Source organism: Acanthopagrus latus, chromosome 6 (assembly GCF_904848185.1).
Source record: "Acanthopagrus latus isolate v.2019 chromosome 6, fAcaLat1.1, whole genome shotgun sequence".
Taxonomy (NCBI): domain Eukaryota; kingdom Metazoa; phylum Chordata; class Actinopteri; order Spariformes; family Sparidae; genus Acanthopagrus; species Acanthopagrus latus.
Window position 1 is genome coordinate 30,302,853 of NC_051044.1, and position 16,978 is coordinate 30,319,830.

The 16,978-nt window shown below is 40.9% G+C and overlaps 1 protein-coding gene across 3 annotated transcripts in view; it reads right to left on the reverse strand.

Moving 5' to 3' along the window:
* Nucleotides 1–424: 424 nt before the first annotated feature.
* Nucleotides 425–16,978, reverse strand: part of ptpdc1a (protein tyrosine phosphatase domain containing 1a) — a 31,342-nt gene continuing 14,788 nt past the window's right edge. Inside the window, exons 1-9 of one of the 3 annotated variants that reach the window (XM_037101439.1) lie at nt 15,390–15,530; nt 12,734–12,905; nt 11,326–11,406; nt 9,903–10,021; nt 6,274–6,411; nt 5,054–6,168; nt 2,957–3,142; nt 1,677–1,787; nt 425–1,582 (exon numbers count right to left, since the gene is read on the reverse strand). In XM_037101439.1, the coding sequence (XP_036957334.1) occupies nt 1,397–1,582; nt 1,677–1,787; nt 2,957–3,142; nt 5,054–6,168; nt 6,274–6,411; nt 9,903–10,021; nt 11,326–11,406; nt 12,734–12,905; nt 15,390–15,399 (2,118 nt within the window). In that variant the 5' untranslated portion in view covers nt 15,400–15,530 and the 3' untranslated portion in view covers nt 425–1,396. Of the gene's footprint in view, nt 1,583–1,676; nt 1,788–2,956; nt 3,143–5,053; nt 6,169–6,273; nt 6,412–9,902; nt 10,022–11,325; nt 11,407–12,733; nt 12,906–13,034; nt 13,368–15,389; nt 15,531–16,978 lie in introns of those variants that run through there. The other 2 variants (XM_037101437.1, XM_037101438.1) reach the window with 2 other exon arrangements.

Sequence of the window (16,978 nt, forward strand, 5' to 3'; positions counted from 1 at the left end):
TAAAATAAGTGTGAGTTTAAAACATTTTTCACACAATTGGAAATATCACAAACTGGCATGGGTCACTCTTTGCCCAGGACAGGACAATAAGGCCACTAGAACTTCCCAGAACATCATTGGTAACCAGCTACAGAGCATCAGTGACATCACTAAAGTCAGATGTCTGCCCAGAGCCCAAAGGATACTAAAAGAGAATATCCACCCCAGCTGCAATCTGTTCACCCTGCTACCATCTGGCAAAGAGACAGAAGTAGCCACTGCCATACCACCAGACTACCACGCAGCTTCTTTCCTCAAGCTAGTATTTATACATTAGTTTGTAGTGTGTGATTAGCTTAGGGAACTACAACTACAGTTTTGTTATACATTCTTGTATTGTATGACATTTATCTTGAAACTTGAAGAATGACAATTCACACACAGCTTGCATTAAGTTGTGTTTAATTCTGTAAGAAGTAGCCCAATGTAACAATGAAAAAACAGTCCTTCATATTATTATTATCATCATCAGTATGCCACATTCAGCATGTGTCAGAACAGTGCATTGTGGCCATACAGGAGACACACACACACACACACACACACACACACACACACACACACACACACACACACACACACACACACACACACACACACACACACACACACACACACACACACACACACACACACAAGGCGATGTTACACACAGAATCCTGACAGAGGCAATCCTTCTGAGTTGAGACACACAACATTTTTCAAAATGCAACAGCAGAGGCAGATTGATGTGTTACAAATGATTGTACAACAGAACAGTACACTGAGAGGTTTTTGGTGCACACAGTATTAAGGACATAAAATTGATTGAACAAGCAAATGCACTGTGTCCTATCCAATTTTGCATTGCCATAACAAGAGCAGCAGTTTGCATTTGAATCTAAGAAAACACATACTCTCTACATGAATGATGTAGTTTGTCCTCAGGTTAGAATTGTTAAACCGACTGCATTTCAAATAACATCTGAATAAATAGCATTGCAGCATCGGCACAGTGTAAAAACTTATTTTGGTGTAAATAAGATCCCACTCCCAACAGCTTTGACAGACATTAACAGCTGGCAACATTTAAAAAACATTACATTAACATCGTGAGAATGTTTCTCAGTCATTTTCCTACAAACTAACAGATATTGAAAGCAACATCTAGTGTTAATATTACAGTAGAACAGACGACAAAACAAATGCTTTCAAACTGAGCACAGTGGCACATAACAAAGAGTTTGGCAGTGCTTGGAGTCTATTAAGAGCTTCTGAGAAAAAGGAGATGCAAAACCTTCAAATGACAGTCATCAAATATGTTTAAAGACTAAATATTGGCAGCAGTATTTGATACAAAGAACTGGCTTAGAATACATTAATGCCCAGAAATAAGAGCAGAACCCCTCTTGTGAGTCTTCCTCATGTCAGTCAGACTGGCCCTGTTAAGGCCGATGTCTTCATTCTCCTCCACAGCTTTGTCACACAGCTCATGAAGAATGGGGGTCAGGATTGTTTTCAGGGTTGTGTATAAAGACTTATTCTTCTCTGAGACAGTGTTGATCTGAACAGAAAAAAACTAAGTCATGCAAACAAAACACACATCTTCAAATCAAATCACACAACATATTTAATATGCAACTTACGTTAATGCTCACCTTAGTAAACACTTTTATTGTCTGGTTAAGAAAACTAGTCTCCACCTCTTCAGGCATTGGCAGAAGATGAGCAGCACAGTCGATGATACACAGCAAGGTGAGTCTGTGGCCCTGTCAGGGAGAAGGACGGACAATACCATCATGTGACATGCTAATATGTCTCACTCTAGGGCTGGGCAACACATCAATACAAATATTGTGTTGTCTTTTCCTGGTTTTAGGCTACATTACAGCAAAGTGTTGCAATTTTCTGAACTTACCTGACCTACTTTTTCTAATTCTTTTCTAATACAGATAAAAATTGAACAGTACAATGATATGATCCAAATGGGATACAAACCCTCGTCTCCAAAGTGAGTAACTTGTACTTAACCCATACAGCCACAACAGCTCCCTTAAAATGTGGACTTTGATGCATTCTCATAATTAGACATGATAGTCCTGGAGCAACATTAATTATGATGATGCCGGAACAACAACAACAGTGATCTGGCAATATCAAACTGACCATTGCCATATAGCCTAGAAATATTAATGATTATGTTTGATGGTTAATTATTTTAAGGCCACAAGATTTCTAGATTTTACTCTTGGCAAATATGTTAGCTACTGACCAATAGCCCATATAAAATACTGTAGACCAGTGCTGTATACAGTGCTAAATATAGCCATGTGTAATTTTTGTATCTACCTGACTTATATTCTCAATGTGGCTGCTCAATGCAAGATAGTGATATTAGTGACAATTGAGATGATAACAGATTACTAATGCACAAGAAAAAACTTTTTTTTTGTTTTTGCCCCGTCCCACTGAAGGTCAGAAAAACATATTATAAGGTCTTACTGTCCCATTTCTGACTGTGTCTCCAGTGTCTTGAAGATCTATACTAGGAAATGTAGACTAAAATTGCAAATTTTTTCAATGTAGTGTTGATGGACAGAGTTGTCCCACAATGCAAAAACCATGAACAGAGGTACAACTCTGTCAACAACTTAGAAATAAAAAGTAGAACAATATTTCTTCTAACTCACAATTGTAATTCATTTGAATATTTTTCTGTTTCTGCAAAGTGGTAGAAATCTGTAGACATTTGAGACTTGAGCAATAAAAAAAATTATCTGCAACACTAAAAAAACAAAATTAGAAAAAAAACAGGATTAGAATCTGTGCCATAATCCATCTTTACGGTGTCAATGGACACTCAGTCAAACAGCAGTTGAACAGCATGTAGTGTGTCTGTTTTCACTGTTATGCGGTGGAGGATAGTTGATCGAGTTACCTTTTCCAGTGAGTCAAGGGCATTTTGTGGGTTGACATTCTTCTCACTGAGGGATTTTATATCCTCACTGCTGATGACTGGATCCTTGAGCTGCTCCAGCCATGACCACATCAGACTGGACAGCACCAGAGGATCTCTCTCCATACAAAGCCTCTCCCACGCTCCCTCTCTGGAGTTCAGCTCTGTCTGCACATTACAATAAAATAATAACAGAGGACTTAAAATGTGATGGTCTTATGGTTTATGTTGTTGGGATTTTCAAAATCCCTCTACAACACTGGGGGACTAAATAGGATCTCTGAATTTTGGTTGTGTAGCGTTAACTTACATTTGTCACACTTGACATAACTGTGGATAAAATAGAACTGTGCAATCACCTCTAAATTAGTTCTTTTAACTGTATTAACACTTCGCTTGTGGTTACAGTTGTTGTTATCGTCCGGTTTTGCATACCTCAGCTTGTTAGCCATTAGCAGCTAACTAATGGTTAACAGGGCTAACAAGCTGAGTTAGCAGCTAACTCGATATACAGCGAACAAAATGGTATTTGTCTAGGTATTTATCTTGTCGATGCGTAATGATTTTGTAAATGATTCGATAGTAAACGCATGGGGAACTTGAAATGAAAGTCAATACAAACCGTTATTGCAGTAAAGGAGTAGTAACGTTAGTGGTCTTGAAGACATGCCACTGTGCCAGATGTGTTTTTTGTGATCACGTCAGCACTAGCTACCCTGCGGTATGGAAACATGAAACCTAAGTTTGGGTTCCTTATGTCACAAACCATAGTCTATTCTTATTGGCATCTTGTTCTTCGTTATAGGGACACGGCCTGCTTTGTGAGGTGGCTTGTGGCAAACACAAAGGGTTTTAGTGGGGCCAGAGCCACAAACACGGCTGGATACATGTAAGTGCATACGTACGGCGTTTATCTATAGCTATTTATAGTCTAGCAATATACATATCAAATGTTGCTGCTAAATCGCTTGTTGTCTGCTCAAGTGTTTCTAGAGGAGGGAGGACTGGTGGGGAGTGTGTCAACTGCCTTACGTCCTTGTCAGCTTTATAGATTCTCTGAGCAGTTATTTCTATATAGCAGTTGAACTGAAGAATAGAAAGGTAGTAATAAACTTTTCTTTTTTTTGAAAGCGATCATAACCAAAACTTTGTGTGTGTTTTGTTGTTGTTATCCCACTACATAGGATCTTAAGAGCCCCCCAGCTGGGGTAAGCGCAGAGGGGGGGTGAGACCACTGCCGCGTCCTGGAAGTGGTTCGAGCTAATGCACAAGGCAATAAGGGACAGGCTGTCTGTGACGCCACCTGTCCTCACTGCCACATGTGCCCAGGGCGCAGTGGTGTTCACACCCCCCTCTGTGACTACACTGGCTGGTCAGGTTTAGGCAGCTGAGGAGACTGCCGAGGGCAGTCTGACGCCCACAGCCACCAGAACCTCCACAGCATCCACCCCAAAAAGGCGGCGGGTGGACTTTGTGGAGGTGCTTCAGGAGCTGAGGGGTCAAGATGAACAGGAGTGGAGGAGAATGCAGGTGGAAGAGAGGGAGAGAGAGGAGAGAGGCAGAGCAGGCCAGGCAGGCAGCAGAGAGGGAGGAGAAAGAAGAGAGGAGGCACAGAGAGCTGTGTGAGAGGCAGGAAAGGTGGCACCAGGAGGCAGTGGAGAGGGATGAGAGGAGGGACAAAGAAGATGTAGCCATGGATAAGCGCTTCCTGGCGATGCTGGCTCCAAAATGAGCATTTTTTTTTAAAAATTTAGTTAATTACACCTACAACTCTCCAAATTGCACCATCCTCCCTTGCATGGTTTAGCCTGCAGCACCACTTTTAGCCGGAGAAAAATTAAAATCCTTACAATTACAATAGGGTTCCTAGCACTGCTGGTCTTAGGAAACGCATATGCTTGCATACGCGTTCTATTGGCACCTCGGGCTTGGCCCCCTAATAAAAATCTGCTGCTAGATGCATATTGGAAAAATTGGGTGCATTCAAACAAACCACGTATCTGAGGGACCAGATAATCCATGAAATCTGATGTATAAAAACATATACTAATAGACATACATATTTGAAAGTATTTCTACCTGCCAACGTGACACCTTGAAGGCGAGGTCCTTGTCTGTTAGCTCCATGGCCAAAGCTTTGGCCACTAACAGGCTTCTGCTCTCTGGAGAAAGCTCAGAGTGGAGAGCACTCAGCTCTCCACTCTGAGCTTCAGCTCTACCCACATGTGGCATATCCACATCTGGCTGCTCCTCACTGGTCACCAGTTGGCTGTTGGTTGATAAGGCTGGAAGTGTGGTGCAATAGTGGAATTTTCTTCCCTGCTCAGACAGATCTAAAGACAAACTCTGAAAGCCTTTCTGTAGCCGCTTCTTTAGAAAGTGTGATGCTGTGTCTGGCTTTGTTTCTGTAGTGGGGTCCTGAATGCTGCTGATATTGTCCTGAGGAGAGAAATCACAAAATGTTGTGCAGTTACAGTCTGTAAGGCTGCTGTGAGACATAGAATGTTTGATCTGGCAACTGATTGGTTTGTTGCTCTTCAGATATCCTAAATGGTGCTGCCATGGTCCAAGTTTGTGAAGGTCAGAATCACTGTAACTGAGGCGCTTGTTCTTGGGCAGAGAGGATCTCAGAGGGCTTTGTACATTCTGCTGCATCCACAGAGGGTCAAGCTCATTTTCAATGGCCAGAAGCTGATCATGAGCAGGTCCAGACTGCAGAGCGGGGGGACTGAGAGGGTGAGATGAACATGCTGCAACAGGAATCCCCTTCCCTTGCATCTCTTTCCCGAGCTGCTGAAGAGCTTGCTGCGATATGGTCTTCTCCAACTCAGCTGTGAGGTCGGGGATTTCAAGCCATTCCTCCTCGATCACAACCTGTCTGTTGGCAGCAATGGCAATGAGGAGCCTGCACACCAGCTGGACAATCTTTGGCACATTCTTCATCTGTCGAGCCTCGTAGCCATGCAGCAGGTGGCGCTGCCGGGTGAGGTACTGGGACAAGGTGACAGCCCCTGCTTTAGGTTCTGCACAAGCGAAGATACTTCGGAGAGGAACTAGGAACTGGGCAAACTCCCGGACACACAGGAGTTGGCCTCTAGTCTGGATGGAGCTGGGTCTCTTAGCTCGCACAAACAGGATGGCTTGGTCAGCGCTCATCCGGGACGTGAAAACCAAGTAACAAGCCAACAACACACCTACATGAAGGAAAATTAAATTTAAAAAAAATATATATATACAAACATGTCATTTGCAGTCATACATGGGGATTTAAGCACTTCCAAATTGCTGTCATTACAAACCTGTTCTTCCAAGACCAGCATGGCAGTGGACAGCCAGTTTCCCCTCTTGGACAGCAAAGGACATGACCTTCACCATGTCAAGGATTGTAGTCAGAGATGCCACACCATAATCCTTCCACCCAAAATTGTAGTAATAAACTGAAATACATAAAGCCAGTAGAATTTAGAACTATTTAACATCTATCACGCAGGCCTGTTACTGTGTACAAGCTAGTTGGCTGTCACCTTCATTTAGACATGACACATTTACAGAAAGATTTACAGGTTCACAACATGCAACAGAAATAATATTCAAAGTAAATTCGGTATTCATTCATTTATGTAACACAAATTGATATCACTGTTTTAATTTGCTTCTGCATTATGCACTAATTCCTCAAATCATTTTACTCTCCTATTTAAGACTGTTGCACATTGTCTAACCCTACTGTGCTTTAATCGGCCTTGAATGACGGTGCCTCATTTGCATAATAAACCAGATAAGCACTCAAATGCAAAACAATACCAAATACTAATACTAAATTGAAAATGGAAATGGGAGAAAAGGCATTGAAAATAGTACAGAAATGAATACAGAAATTAATAAATACAAAACATAAGTAGTAACACAGTAATACACAAAAAGGAAAATCCAATGAAAAAGTATATAATACAAATGTAAATAAATACGGAGGCAAATTAAGACAGAATAATTTATAAATCATTAATGCCAAAATTATTTGTTTATATCAACTGTGTTTGTAAGTACATTAATGCATTTTTTGAGCCAATTATTTATTACTTTATGAAATCATTTCAGACCTCAATATACTTCAAAACAGCTGTGTATTTATCTCTTTACATGTTTGTACCTTACATCGGCTTGAACCTTACATAAGACATCTGCTGTGTTGAGAAGTATGTGGAAATATTACAGGTCTGAGCTAGTTAGACTGCCTGACTGAGGTTCCTTTTCAGATGTAGGGCAGACTTGTTAAATTACCTTCACATTTATATAAAGAGGTGCATGTTTGAATGGGATTTCAGACAATTGTTTGTTCATTGCGATTTACAGGAATTCATACATACATACACTGATACCACCATGCAAGCACACGTCAGCACAGTATCAAAGGGGAATCAAACCAGCAACCTTCCAATAACAAGACGCTGGCTACAACCACCCTAGACCTACAGTAAGATGAGAATCCAGTGTGTTTACTGACTGTCAAATGAGAAAGAACCTTTTCACAAAGCAGCTGATGTTTTGATGAAGTGATGTGGGTAAAAATCCCAGGTGAGCTTGTTAGGAAGAGAAATCAAGACTGCCAGCCAACAAAGACATAACGTATGTGGAATCCCTTGGTAATTACTTGGTTACTAGGGGACAAATTATGTTCCGGATGTTGGAATAACACAAACAAGAGTTTACCTCAGCCTAACATTTTTTGCCTTATGCAGTAGTGTTGAAGTACAGATTAAAAAAGTGTTCCTCAGAGATTACTTTTCTACCACTGCTATCTAGTCATGGGACCTCATTTCAGAATAACTTTGTGTGGTAGTGAATGGAGACAAATCTTTTATTGTTCCCATCTGAATTGTGACATGAAGTTTACATACAGCTGCGATAAAAAGGTTACATACACTTGACACAATTCAGTGAAGCTCCACTAAATTTGTTGGCTTCCTGGCACGGACTGGTTTCTTCAGTTTCCACATCTTCTTGATGGGGTTCAAGTCAGGTTTTGGGAGGACCATTCCAAAATGTCAATTCTAGCCTGATTTAGCCATTCCTTTATAACTTTTCATGTGGGTTTGGGATCATCTTCTGGCTGATGATTTTAGGTTTTCCTGAAGAATTTGGAGATAATCCTCCTGCTTCTTCATTACTCTATTCACTGACTGTGGAATAAAGGTCTAATCTTTAAATTGTGGCATTTTTTTCATTTGACAACAGAGTTGTCCTTCAAAAGGGTTTTTTTTTGTTTTTTTTTGTTTTTTTTTGTTCATGTGATCAGTAGCAGCTTGACTTCAGTCAAGCTTTAATGTGCCCTGTCAGGAGCAAGGGTTACTTTCTTGGACAGCAGCGACTCAGCCCAGGTTGATGCAAAATACGCTTGACTGTGAACACTGACACCAGTCTTCTAGCACCTTGTAATTCATTGCAAACTTGCTTTTGAGTGGTTTTCATTTGACTCTACTCCATCCTGACCACTTTTCTCTCAGCAGCAGGTGATAGTTGTGTTTTCTGATCATGGCAGTGACACAGCTGTGCCATGCACTTAATACTTACAAACACTTGTTTGTACAGTTGATCTTGGGACCTGTAACTGCTTTGAAATGGCTCCAAGTGACTTTCCCGACTTGTTGAAATCAATTATGTGCTCTTTCAGATCAATGCTGAGCTCTTTAGATGTTGCCATTGTGGTGTTTGTGACTGAGTCTAGTGGATGCATCAAACAAGCCCTGTTAAAATGGGCCCCGAAATGTCTCCAGCTATTTTCTATCAGCATCACTCATAAGAGGTTAAGAGGCCATGTTACATTGATGAAAGGGTCCTTGCACACCCCAACGTGTACGCAGCAGTAGAGGTAGTAGGGTCTGCGTTTTAGAGAAAAAAATAAATAAATAAATACATTTCAACCACTTGTGAATTTTGTGTGAGGTCTATGGAGCTTTTGAGCCATTTTTTTTCTTAATAAGCATCATGTGAAACTCTGAGGCTCTGTCCCGTGATAGTGGTGACATTAAAGGCTGGCATTAAATCTAAACTATCCTTTATTGGCCCTGCCCCTTAAGACACTGATTTCGTTTTTGCTTTAATGATTATTTTAATCTTTTAATCAATGTGCAGATTATTTTTCACTATTAATCTCTAAATCATTTGCTCTCCCAATATAAAAGAAATTATGAAGAATGGTCTTCAGGATCTTTTGAATGTGAGACGTCTTCTGATGTCCATCATAAATACCTAAAGCACCAAATCCTTACAGTTAAGAAGCTGGAACCACCAAATGTGGACTGTTTTCAAAAATGATGATCAAATAATGGAAATAAGCTACTCCTTTTATTTTGATCATCAATCATTTCCTCATTGCTGCAGCCTTTTTAAGTGATGCATCCATAATATGGGTGTCATGATTCTCCAAATCCATGATTGATTTTAAGGTTATTATTCAATTCAACTGTCAATTTAAACATTTCTTTTCAGCACTGATTGCTATACCAGTGCTGATGGTTATTCATAAAAGGATTACTGGTTTTATGCCCGGACGGCTTTCATTTACATATTTAAATTATTCCTGAAAAGATATGCTACACGGTTATAAAGTGTTATATAATGGGCATATATACAGTATTTATGTTCCTAACACATACTGACACTTTTTTTAATAATGTTTCTAAAGTTCAACTTACTCTATAATTTTTTTCTGCAATAAAAAAAATGTGTATGAGCTTATTGTGTTTTCAGAACACATGCCCATCAGTTCATGTTTATTTCATGGGTTACATTCAGGATTTCGTTTTTTCACCCATCATACACCTATTCTCTAAGTCAGACAACTACTACATGTTTTCCTGGGTTGTGTGCTGTTGTCAGGGAATTTACAGTGTGTATTGGTGAAGGTGGAGAAAAGAAAGAAACTCACTGCCTGCCTCCATGAAAGTTTCTGGTCGATAAGTGAAACCGCTCTCTTGCTCCAGTGGGTTTCCACAGCTGGCATGTTCTCCTGGCCGCTGAAGGTTGATGACTGTCTTCAAACCACATCTGAGCACAGCAACAGGTCCTTGTCAGTGTACAGGACAATACATGCAGTAGTCCAAAACAAATCAACACATCACACAGGTAACGTCAAAAACTCTGAGACCACTAAATAAAATAGTTCCATTTTGCATTTGTTGTGAATGTAATACGATTATTAATTACAAATATTAGTATCAGCCTTTAAATTTAAGTGGAAAGTTGAATCTTTAAAAATGTCATGAGAATTTCAGAATATTTCAGTATTTGGTATGTCCATCCTTTGCTTTAGAGGACCTAAGGCCTTATTTCCAGCCACCTGCTTCACACAAAGATGGGGGGCAGTTCTTTTTTGTCATTCATTCACTTATTTATTTTATTTGTTTTTTCACAAATTCATAATTGCAAGTTGTTAAAAATGTAAATACCAAAATAATTAAAGATGTAAGTATCTATTACATATCTATGTATCTATTTTAGTATATATTCACCATTGCTCAGTTGCATTCTTTTGTGACACAGTAAGTGATAATAAAGCTTTTGCAGGCATCCATTATTACTAAATTCTGAGAACAGCTCCCTCCATTAACAAACACAGGTCTGTGTAAGCAGGCATACTAAGCAACCATTATAACCCACATATGAGTAAAACTGGCACAAAAGCCCTTTCCAGCATGTTTGAATGTTTGTGTTATTACAGAATGTATTACAGAAGGGACGGCCCGTACCGGCTGCTTCAGGCCGGTTGGCAGTGGATATCTCTGCAATGCAAATTTTACAAAATGTATCTTTAATGGCAGCATGCACTCGAGCTGGTACTGACTTCACAACAACTCATGTTATCTTGAGCCGGATTTGACAGTGTTCCACAAGGCTTCTTGTGTTGATCCAAAACAGACCTCAGCTTTGACAGAACTAACTTGATGCACAGTCATCTGACATCAAACCCACTGAACAATTATTTTCACTGGGTTGAAAACAAGCATTCTGTGTCGCCCAAGATTCTTGGTACACTGTCAAATCATGCTGGAATACATGAGTCAGTAGGATTGCACAAACGTGTGGAGTGAAGGCTGTCACAAAAACAAATAATAATCCAATAAGCCATTCAACCATTCATTCAATTTTTAAAGATTCAACTTTTCTCTTTATTATTAAATTATTTTGCTGATATTACATTTTGTAATTTAAAAACTTGCTTTGCATTCAAAACACCACTGCATGTGAAGCAAATCGTTCAGCGACCACAATTGTTAATCTAATGTTAAGAAAAATTTTAATAAATCAAGAAAAACATTTAGATGGAGGTGTGAAGATGGAGACCACTGTACCTTTGGAATTGTTCAATTACATTATATTTCCCTATGATTTCAGTAGAAGGCCTTGCCATAGCTAGCAACTTGTCAGTAATCCTGTAAATGGAAAATATGACAAGTTAGGGGGAGTTGTAGTACATACAACACAATCAAAAATAAATGTTTGATTGGGAATGTTTTGCAAGTTAAACACAACTTTAAAGAGCTCAAGATACCAAAGGAAGAAAGAAAGAAAGAAAGAGATATCTGAGGACACTGAAATTAAACATCTAACTTTAGTGATTACATCTCACTATAAAAGCAAGGAATCTGTGTGTGTGTGTGTGTGTGCGTGTGTGTGTGTGTGTGTGTCTGTTCCTCAAATGTCCCTGCAAATCGGGATCAGACTGACCTGAGAGTTTCAACATGGCTGCTGCTTGGTTCAGCGGTATGCAATATCGGATTTATTTGGACTACAATGATACCGTTAATAAATTATTTCATAAATGCTTTACCAATTCCGCTAGCATTATCCACCGGAGCCACCAGTCACGTGCGCACCAGAGCCAATCACTGCACACCATAGCCACATGAGCACCAGAGCCAATCACTGCAGAGCTCTCTTCCACGACATACCTTAAGAAACAAGCAGATTTATACCTGCAGCGGTGCGAGCTGGACTGGGATTTTGCCGGCAGTTCGGTCCAATTCTGTTCTGTGCATCTAAACTGACTGGTGTGGATTAATAAGACTAAACAAGTCTGGACCGACTCTGTTCGGGTCTAAGGAGATCTGGAGACGCGCAGACAACAGAGTGGAATCAGAATCTGGATGTTCATTTGTAGCTAGCCACTACTCAACACGGCCCAAGTCCCGAGTCGAAGGACGCGACGGCAGGTCCAAAACCGGACTTAGGGTAAATAATGTCCGCCACGCCAGGAAGAAACGGGAAAAACGGGCTTTTGTCATGAAAGTGTTCAAGCAGCGAGTTTGGTTGTTGAGGAACGGGAAGTTGTGGGAGGGACGTAGGCAGATGAATGACAGGTAACGACGGTTGGTGCAGAGACAGTGATAGAGACAGCGATATTGAGAGTTGAGAGATTTGTGACATTTAGCGTGTTTGGAGTGTATAGTTAGTGTGTTATGTAGTGTTTGGTGTAGTGGAGTCGTTTTTTTGTTTAATGCGTCAAAACAATGAGGATTTTATGTTTTTTTGTGATTTTAGGTCCATTGTGTTAATACAGTATGTCAAAATAAAAAAAATTACTGTACAGTCACACATGTGAGGTTAAAAACAGACCAAAAACCAGGACAAATGTATTGACTTTTCATGTAACTACTAATGTGGACATCAATAACCCGTGTTGACTGGACAGCACAAAGAGGAAAAGTACATGACAGCTGAGGGCTGAATGAGATGTGGTGAAAAGACAGACTGACATACCAGGACGAATAGAGTCCCTTGATGGCTTGCTCCTCATCACTCCAGCGAGACGGGTTCTCATATTTACAGGCTCTCCCTCCACAGGCCATGGAGCACTGCATGTGACCCGGGATGACATGCCTCAGGGTCTCCCCCATCTTGGTGTACTTTGCTGTAGGAACCCTAGTATTAGCTGCAGAGAAAAAATGAAAAAAGAAACAATTTGACTATACTCATCAGTGCTTAGTGCATGCACTTCTTACAGCTGAAGTTATCATCAAGCCCTTAATTACAAAACATTAGCTCTGTCTTCAGTGGTTACATCTCCTGGTCTTGCAATCAGTGGGAGGCTCCGGCTGGTTCATGCTGATGGCCACAATGACTCTGTGGGAGTAGGATGACAGGATCTCTAGGGCAGAACTTTGTCTGCGCTGCAAGACCTTCAGCAGGATGTCCGAGGCTGAGTGCCTGCGGCCGTGCTGCCTCACGGTGCCAGTCATCTCACCAGTTATTGAGTGGCGTCCTTGGTGCAGTGGCATCTTAAAATGCTGGTTGTGGCGCTGCTTGCACTGAGAGTATCAGTGTACCAACACAGATTCTTGGCTTAGCAGTCCTGTGCCCACAGTAAATTATCACACAAACAGCCGTTGGCAAAGAGAGACAAATACAACCTATCAGTTCATCAGCAGCAGCTGAAGTGTCACCATGGCAACCAAAGTCGTCAGTGGGAGGTAGATGGGGGCGAATGTTGCGCACACAGACGCACAGAACAGATCTGAGGCAGACAGCTTGTAAATAAAAGAGGAGAATGCGGTACTCCCCTGCTTACAAGGCCGTACATCTGGTAGTGTTGCTGAACGTACCGTGTAAGACAATCAAACCTTTTTATGATTTGTTTAAATCAGCAATAATCAAGTAGTTTCTATACACAGGGATCTGACATATGATTAAATAACACTGGGGGTTATGTTAATATTAGGGATGTCCCGATCAGGTTTTCTTTACCCCAATCCCGAATCGAGTCCTTCAATATTTAGTAAATGCCGATAAGTCCCGATCTGATACTTAGCCTTAACTAACATTTTCCTGGATAAAACAGCTGTATTAAGAAAAAAAGTATCTGCATCCAAGCTGTTCCTTTATAGGTTTTTTATTTTTATTTTGTTGAAACAAAGCATACACTTTAATATGGCCCTTTCTTATTCTGCATATGCTGTTGCAACACTGGTTGCCGATCAATTCAATTACCTTCTCAGTAATGTTATTGTACCAAATGAATAGTATTAAATGCAGCTGTGTTACCCCCTCGCGAAATTGTTGTATTGCAGATGTTAAATGTCGCCGTTGGACCGCAATTACTTTCTAATTAAATTTATTTCCACTCTGCAAAGCATTTTATCCACAGGTTTGCCAGAGTAACATTATGTGCACGTCTGAGTTCAGCCACAAATTGTGCTCCGATGTTAAAAAAAAAAATAATAAAAAAATAAATCGGCCTTGGGTCCATGTTCAAAATTGCAGATCCCAATAAGTGGAAAAATGACGAATCTGCCTAATCCCGATTCTGCAGATAGGATCGGGACACCCCTAGTTAAAGCTAGGGTCTGTAATGTTGTTCAGAAACACATTTTGTTATACTGGGTGAAATGGTCCTGGGTTAGGCGGTGTGGCGTTTGAGTGGTGGAGACAACTGGGGCATGTGAAGGGCCTGAAAAGTGATGCAGAGGTTGCTCTCTTTCTGTTGGACAGGTAATGATTTGTTTTGTTTCGGGGAGATTTGGTATTTTCATGAAATATGTAAGGTTTGCCAACTTGGCTACGTTTGTAGCTCGTATTAGCCCAATGCTAATGCTAACGCTTCTTTGTGTGTTGTTTTTAGCCATGAGAATGGCTAATGAGTCGGCCCAGTTTCCACTGGATACCGTCCGCTGCGTTGCGGCTCCGATCCAGTTTTGCTCCGCTTTCGGGCAGTCCCAACCGGTTGCGGTTTGAGTCTGCCACGGAGCAGTACGGTAGACAGCTGGCCTCACGACATGTGCTGGTGTCAACACAGAGTGTTTTATTTTGAAAAGTAAGCGTATGTTGTTTGGTATTTCGGCACCTTACTTCCTGTCTGCTCGGTGCTAAATTCAGCTGAACTGCTGCATCATGCTCCGGCATCTCCTTCTCCCTGCTGAGTCCCACTGCCAGATGCGTGTTCAAGTTTGTGGGGACGTGGCTTTGGACAGAGAACTGACGGGATTGGGGGAGGGGGTGGAACTTAGAGGAGGTGCCACTATCAAATCTTGCTAGCTCGCTTGCTAGCTCTCCAGGATTGTAGACCCTAGCTTCTGAGTGCTATATTTGTCCATTACTTTCATTGTATCAACGGTTGATTTTTGAAAGTATTCACATGCCAAAGTGGTGTAAAACTCATTAGTTTGTCGGGCAACATTCAGTTTAAAATAGGCTTAGTTCGACGGGGACAAAATCACATGTCACAATATTTGATCAAATACCTTGATATTATGGGAACAGTTTACAGTTTTACAGCATATTAATACCACCCAAATATATATGGTGACCCATTTAAGCATTGTATAGGCTACTTCATTTTCTTTATCCCTCTGTGAGGACAACGCTATCCATATCAATTACCTAGGTGACAATCTGCACTCACTCTTCCCCATCCACTTACTGTCAATCATCAGATGCTCTCTGATAGCACATCCTTCCTGTATCCCGACTGTGATACAACCTGTTCTACAAAATTAAGGCCTATTTATGCCACTGTTTTTTACAAACTTGTGATCCGGCTCCTCCGCTTCTCAGACACGGTCGATATTCTCGATGCGGCGTGGAAGAAAGTGACACTTCTCTATGGGAATTCCAAAATTAAGATATTCCGAGACATGTCCACAGCGCTGTATAAGAAGAGGAAGGCGTTTGCTCCGCTCCAAAAAATCTCCACGCCAAGAAAATGTCCTTCCGACTGCTGCATCCGACCAACCTGAGCCTGGACCTCCCAGAGGGGAGACGCACCTCCAGCTATGCGCCGTCTGCGGAAAACTACCTGAAGAAGCATCACCCCGACGTGCTGGCTTGAGTGCATGGCTGTCTACTTATTACTGGCGTTTGGCGAGTTTAAAGTAAGTAGCTGCTGCCTGGAAAAGAGCTTGAACTGCTTCGCCCCATTCTCATTAGACTGTAAATAGCCGTATAATGGGACACCTGAAATTGCTCACCTGAGCAGACTGACGTCTGCATATGCGCACAACATGGACCACTGCACTTGCGCTCGGAAATGTCAGTTGTACAAACTGTATGGCGTACAGCTCCTTGGTTATATACATGTGCTAAACAGATCACATTTGGCTGTTTTATATACTTAATGTCTGGTCTGTTAAATGACCTCGCTCTGGTTCAGTTTGGTTTAGACAATGTACCCAATTTCTATTATCATATGTATTTCTACAGTTTGACTGGGAGGAGTTTTGGCTCTCCTGCGTTACTGATGTTGCAGATTGAATTTGTTTCTGCTCACACTTTGATATAATATGCCTTAGATCAACACAGGGTAGCCTGGTTTCACAAGTTAGGACACCAAATTGTCTATCGTGTTAAGAAGACTGGGGTTTTACTCACACTATGTGGGTCAGTCATTTGTATTTTTGTTTTTCTCTGTTCTCTCCTTTTTCTTTTCTTCCATGACTGTGCTTTTTTTCATTTTTTGTTATTTTTCAATATTATGCTGTGACACAGGTCACACTCATTACTCTCTGGTCTACTTTTACACTTGCCTTTAATACACAAATGATAAAGATGGATTACTCAGAGGTGGCAACGATTAGGGCTAAGTACCCCGAATCACATATTGTAAGGTTACCTTTTGGTAAAAAGCTAGACAAGCAAGATGACAAATGTATTCCGTATTTAACATGAAACACATGGTTCTAAACTTTCTGTGGTGGAAGTCCCTACCTATATCCCTAATTGGACGAGTAAACTCTATAAAGATGAACATCCTACCTAAATTTATTTACCTATTTCAAGTACTCCCAACCCCAATCTCAAAAGCATTCTTTAAAAAACTGGACAGCCAGTTTTCTAGATTTCTGTTGAATGGCAAAGCACCGAGAGTTAATCTTAAAACTCTTTGTTGTCCCACTGAGCAAGGAGGGCTTAACCTAGCTGACTTCCATTTATACTATATGGCTGCCCAATCCAAAGCTATCTGGACTTGGACTCAGAACCTAGAACCTTCACCAGCATGGAAACAAACTGAAC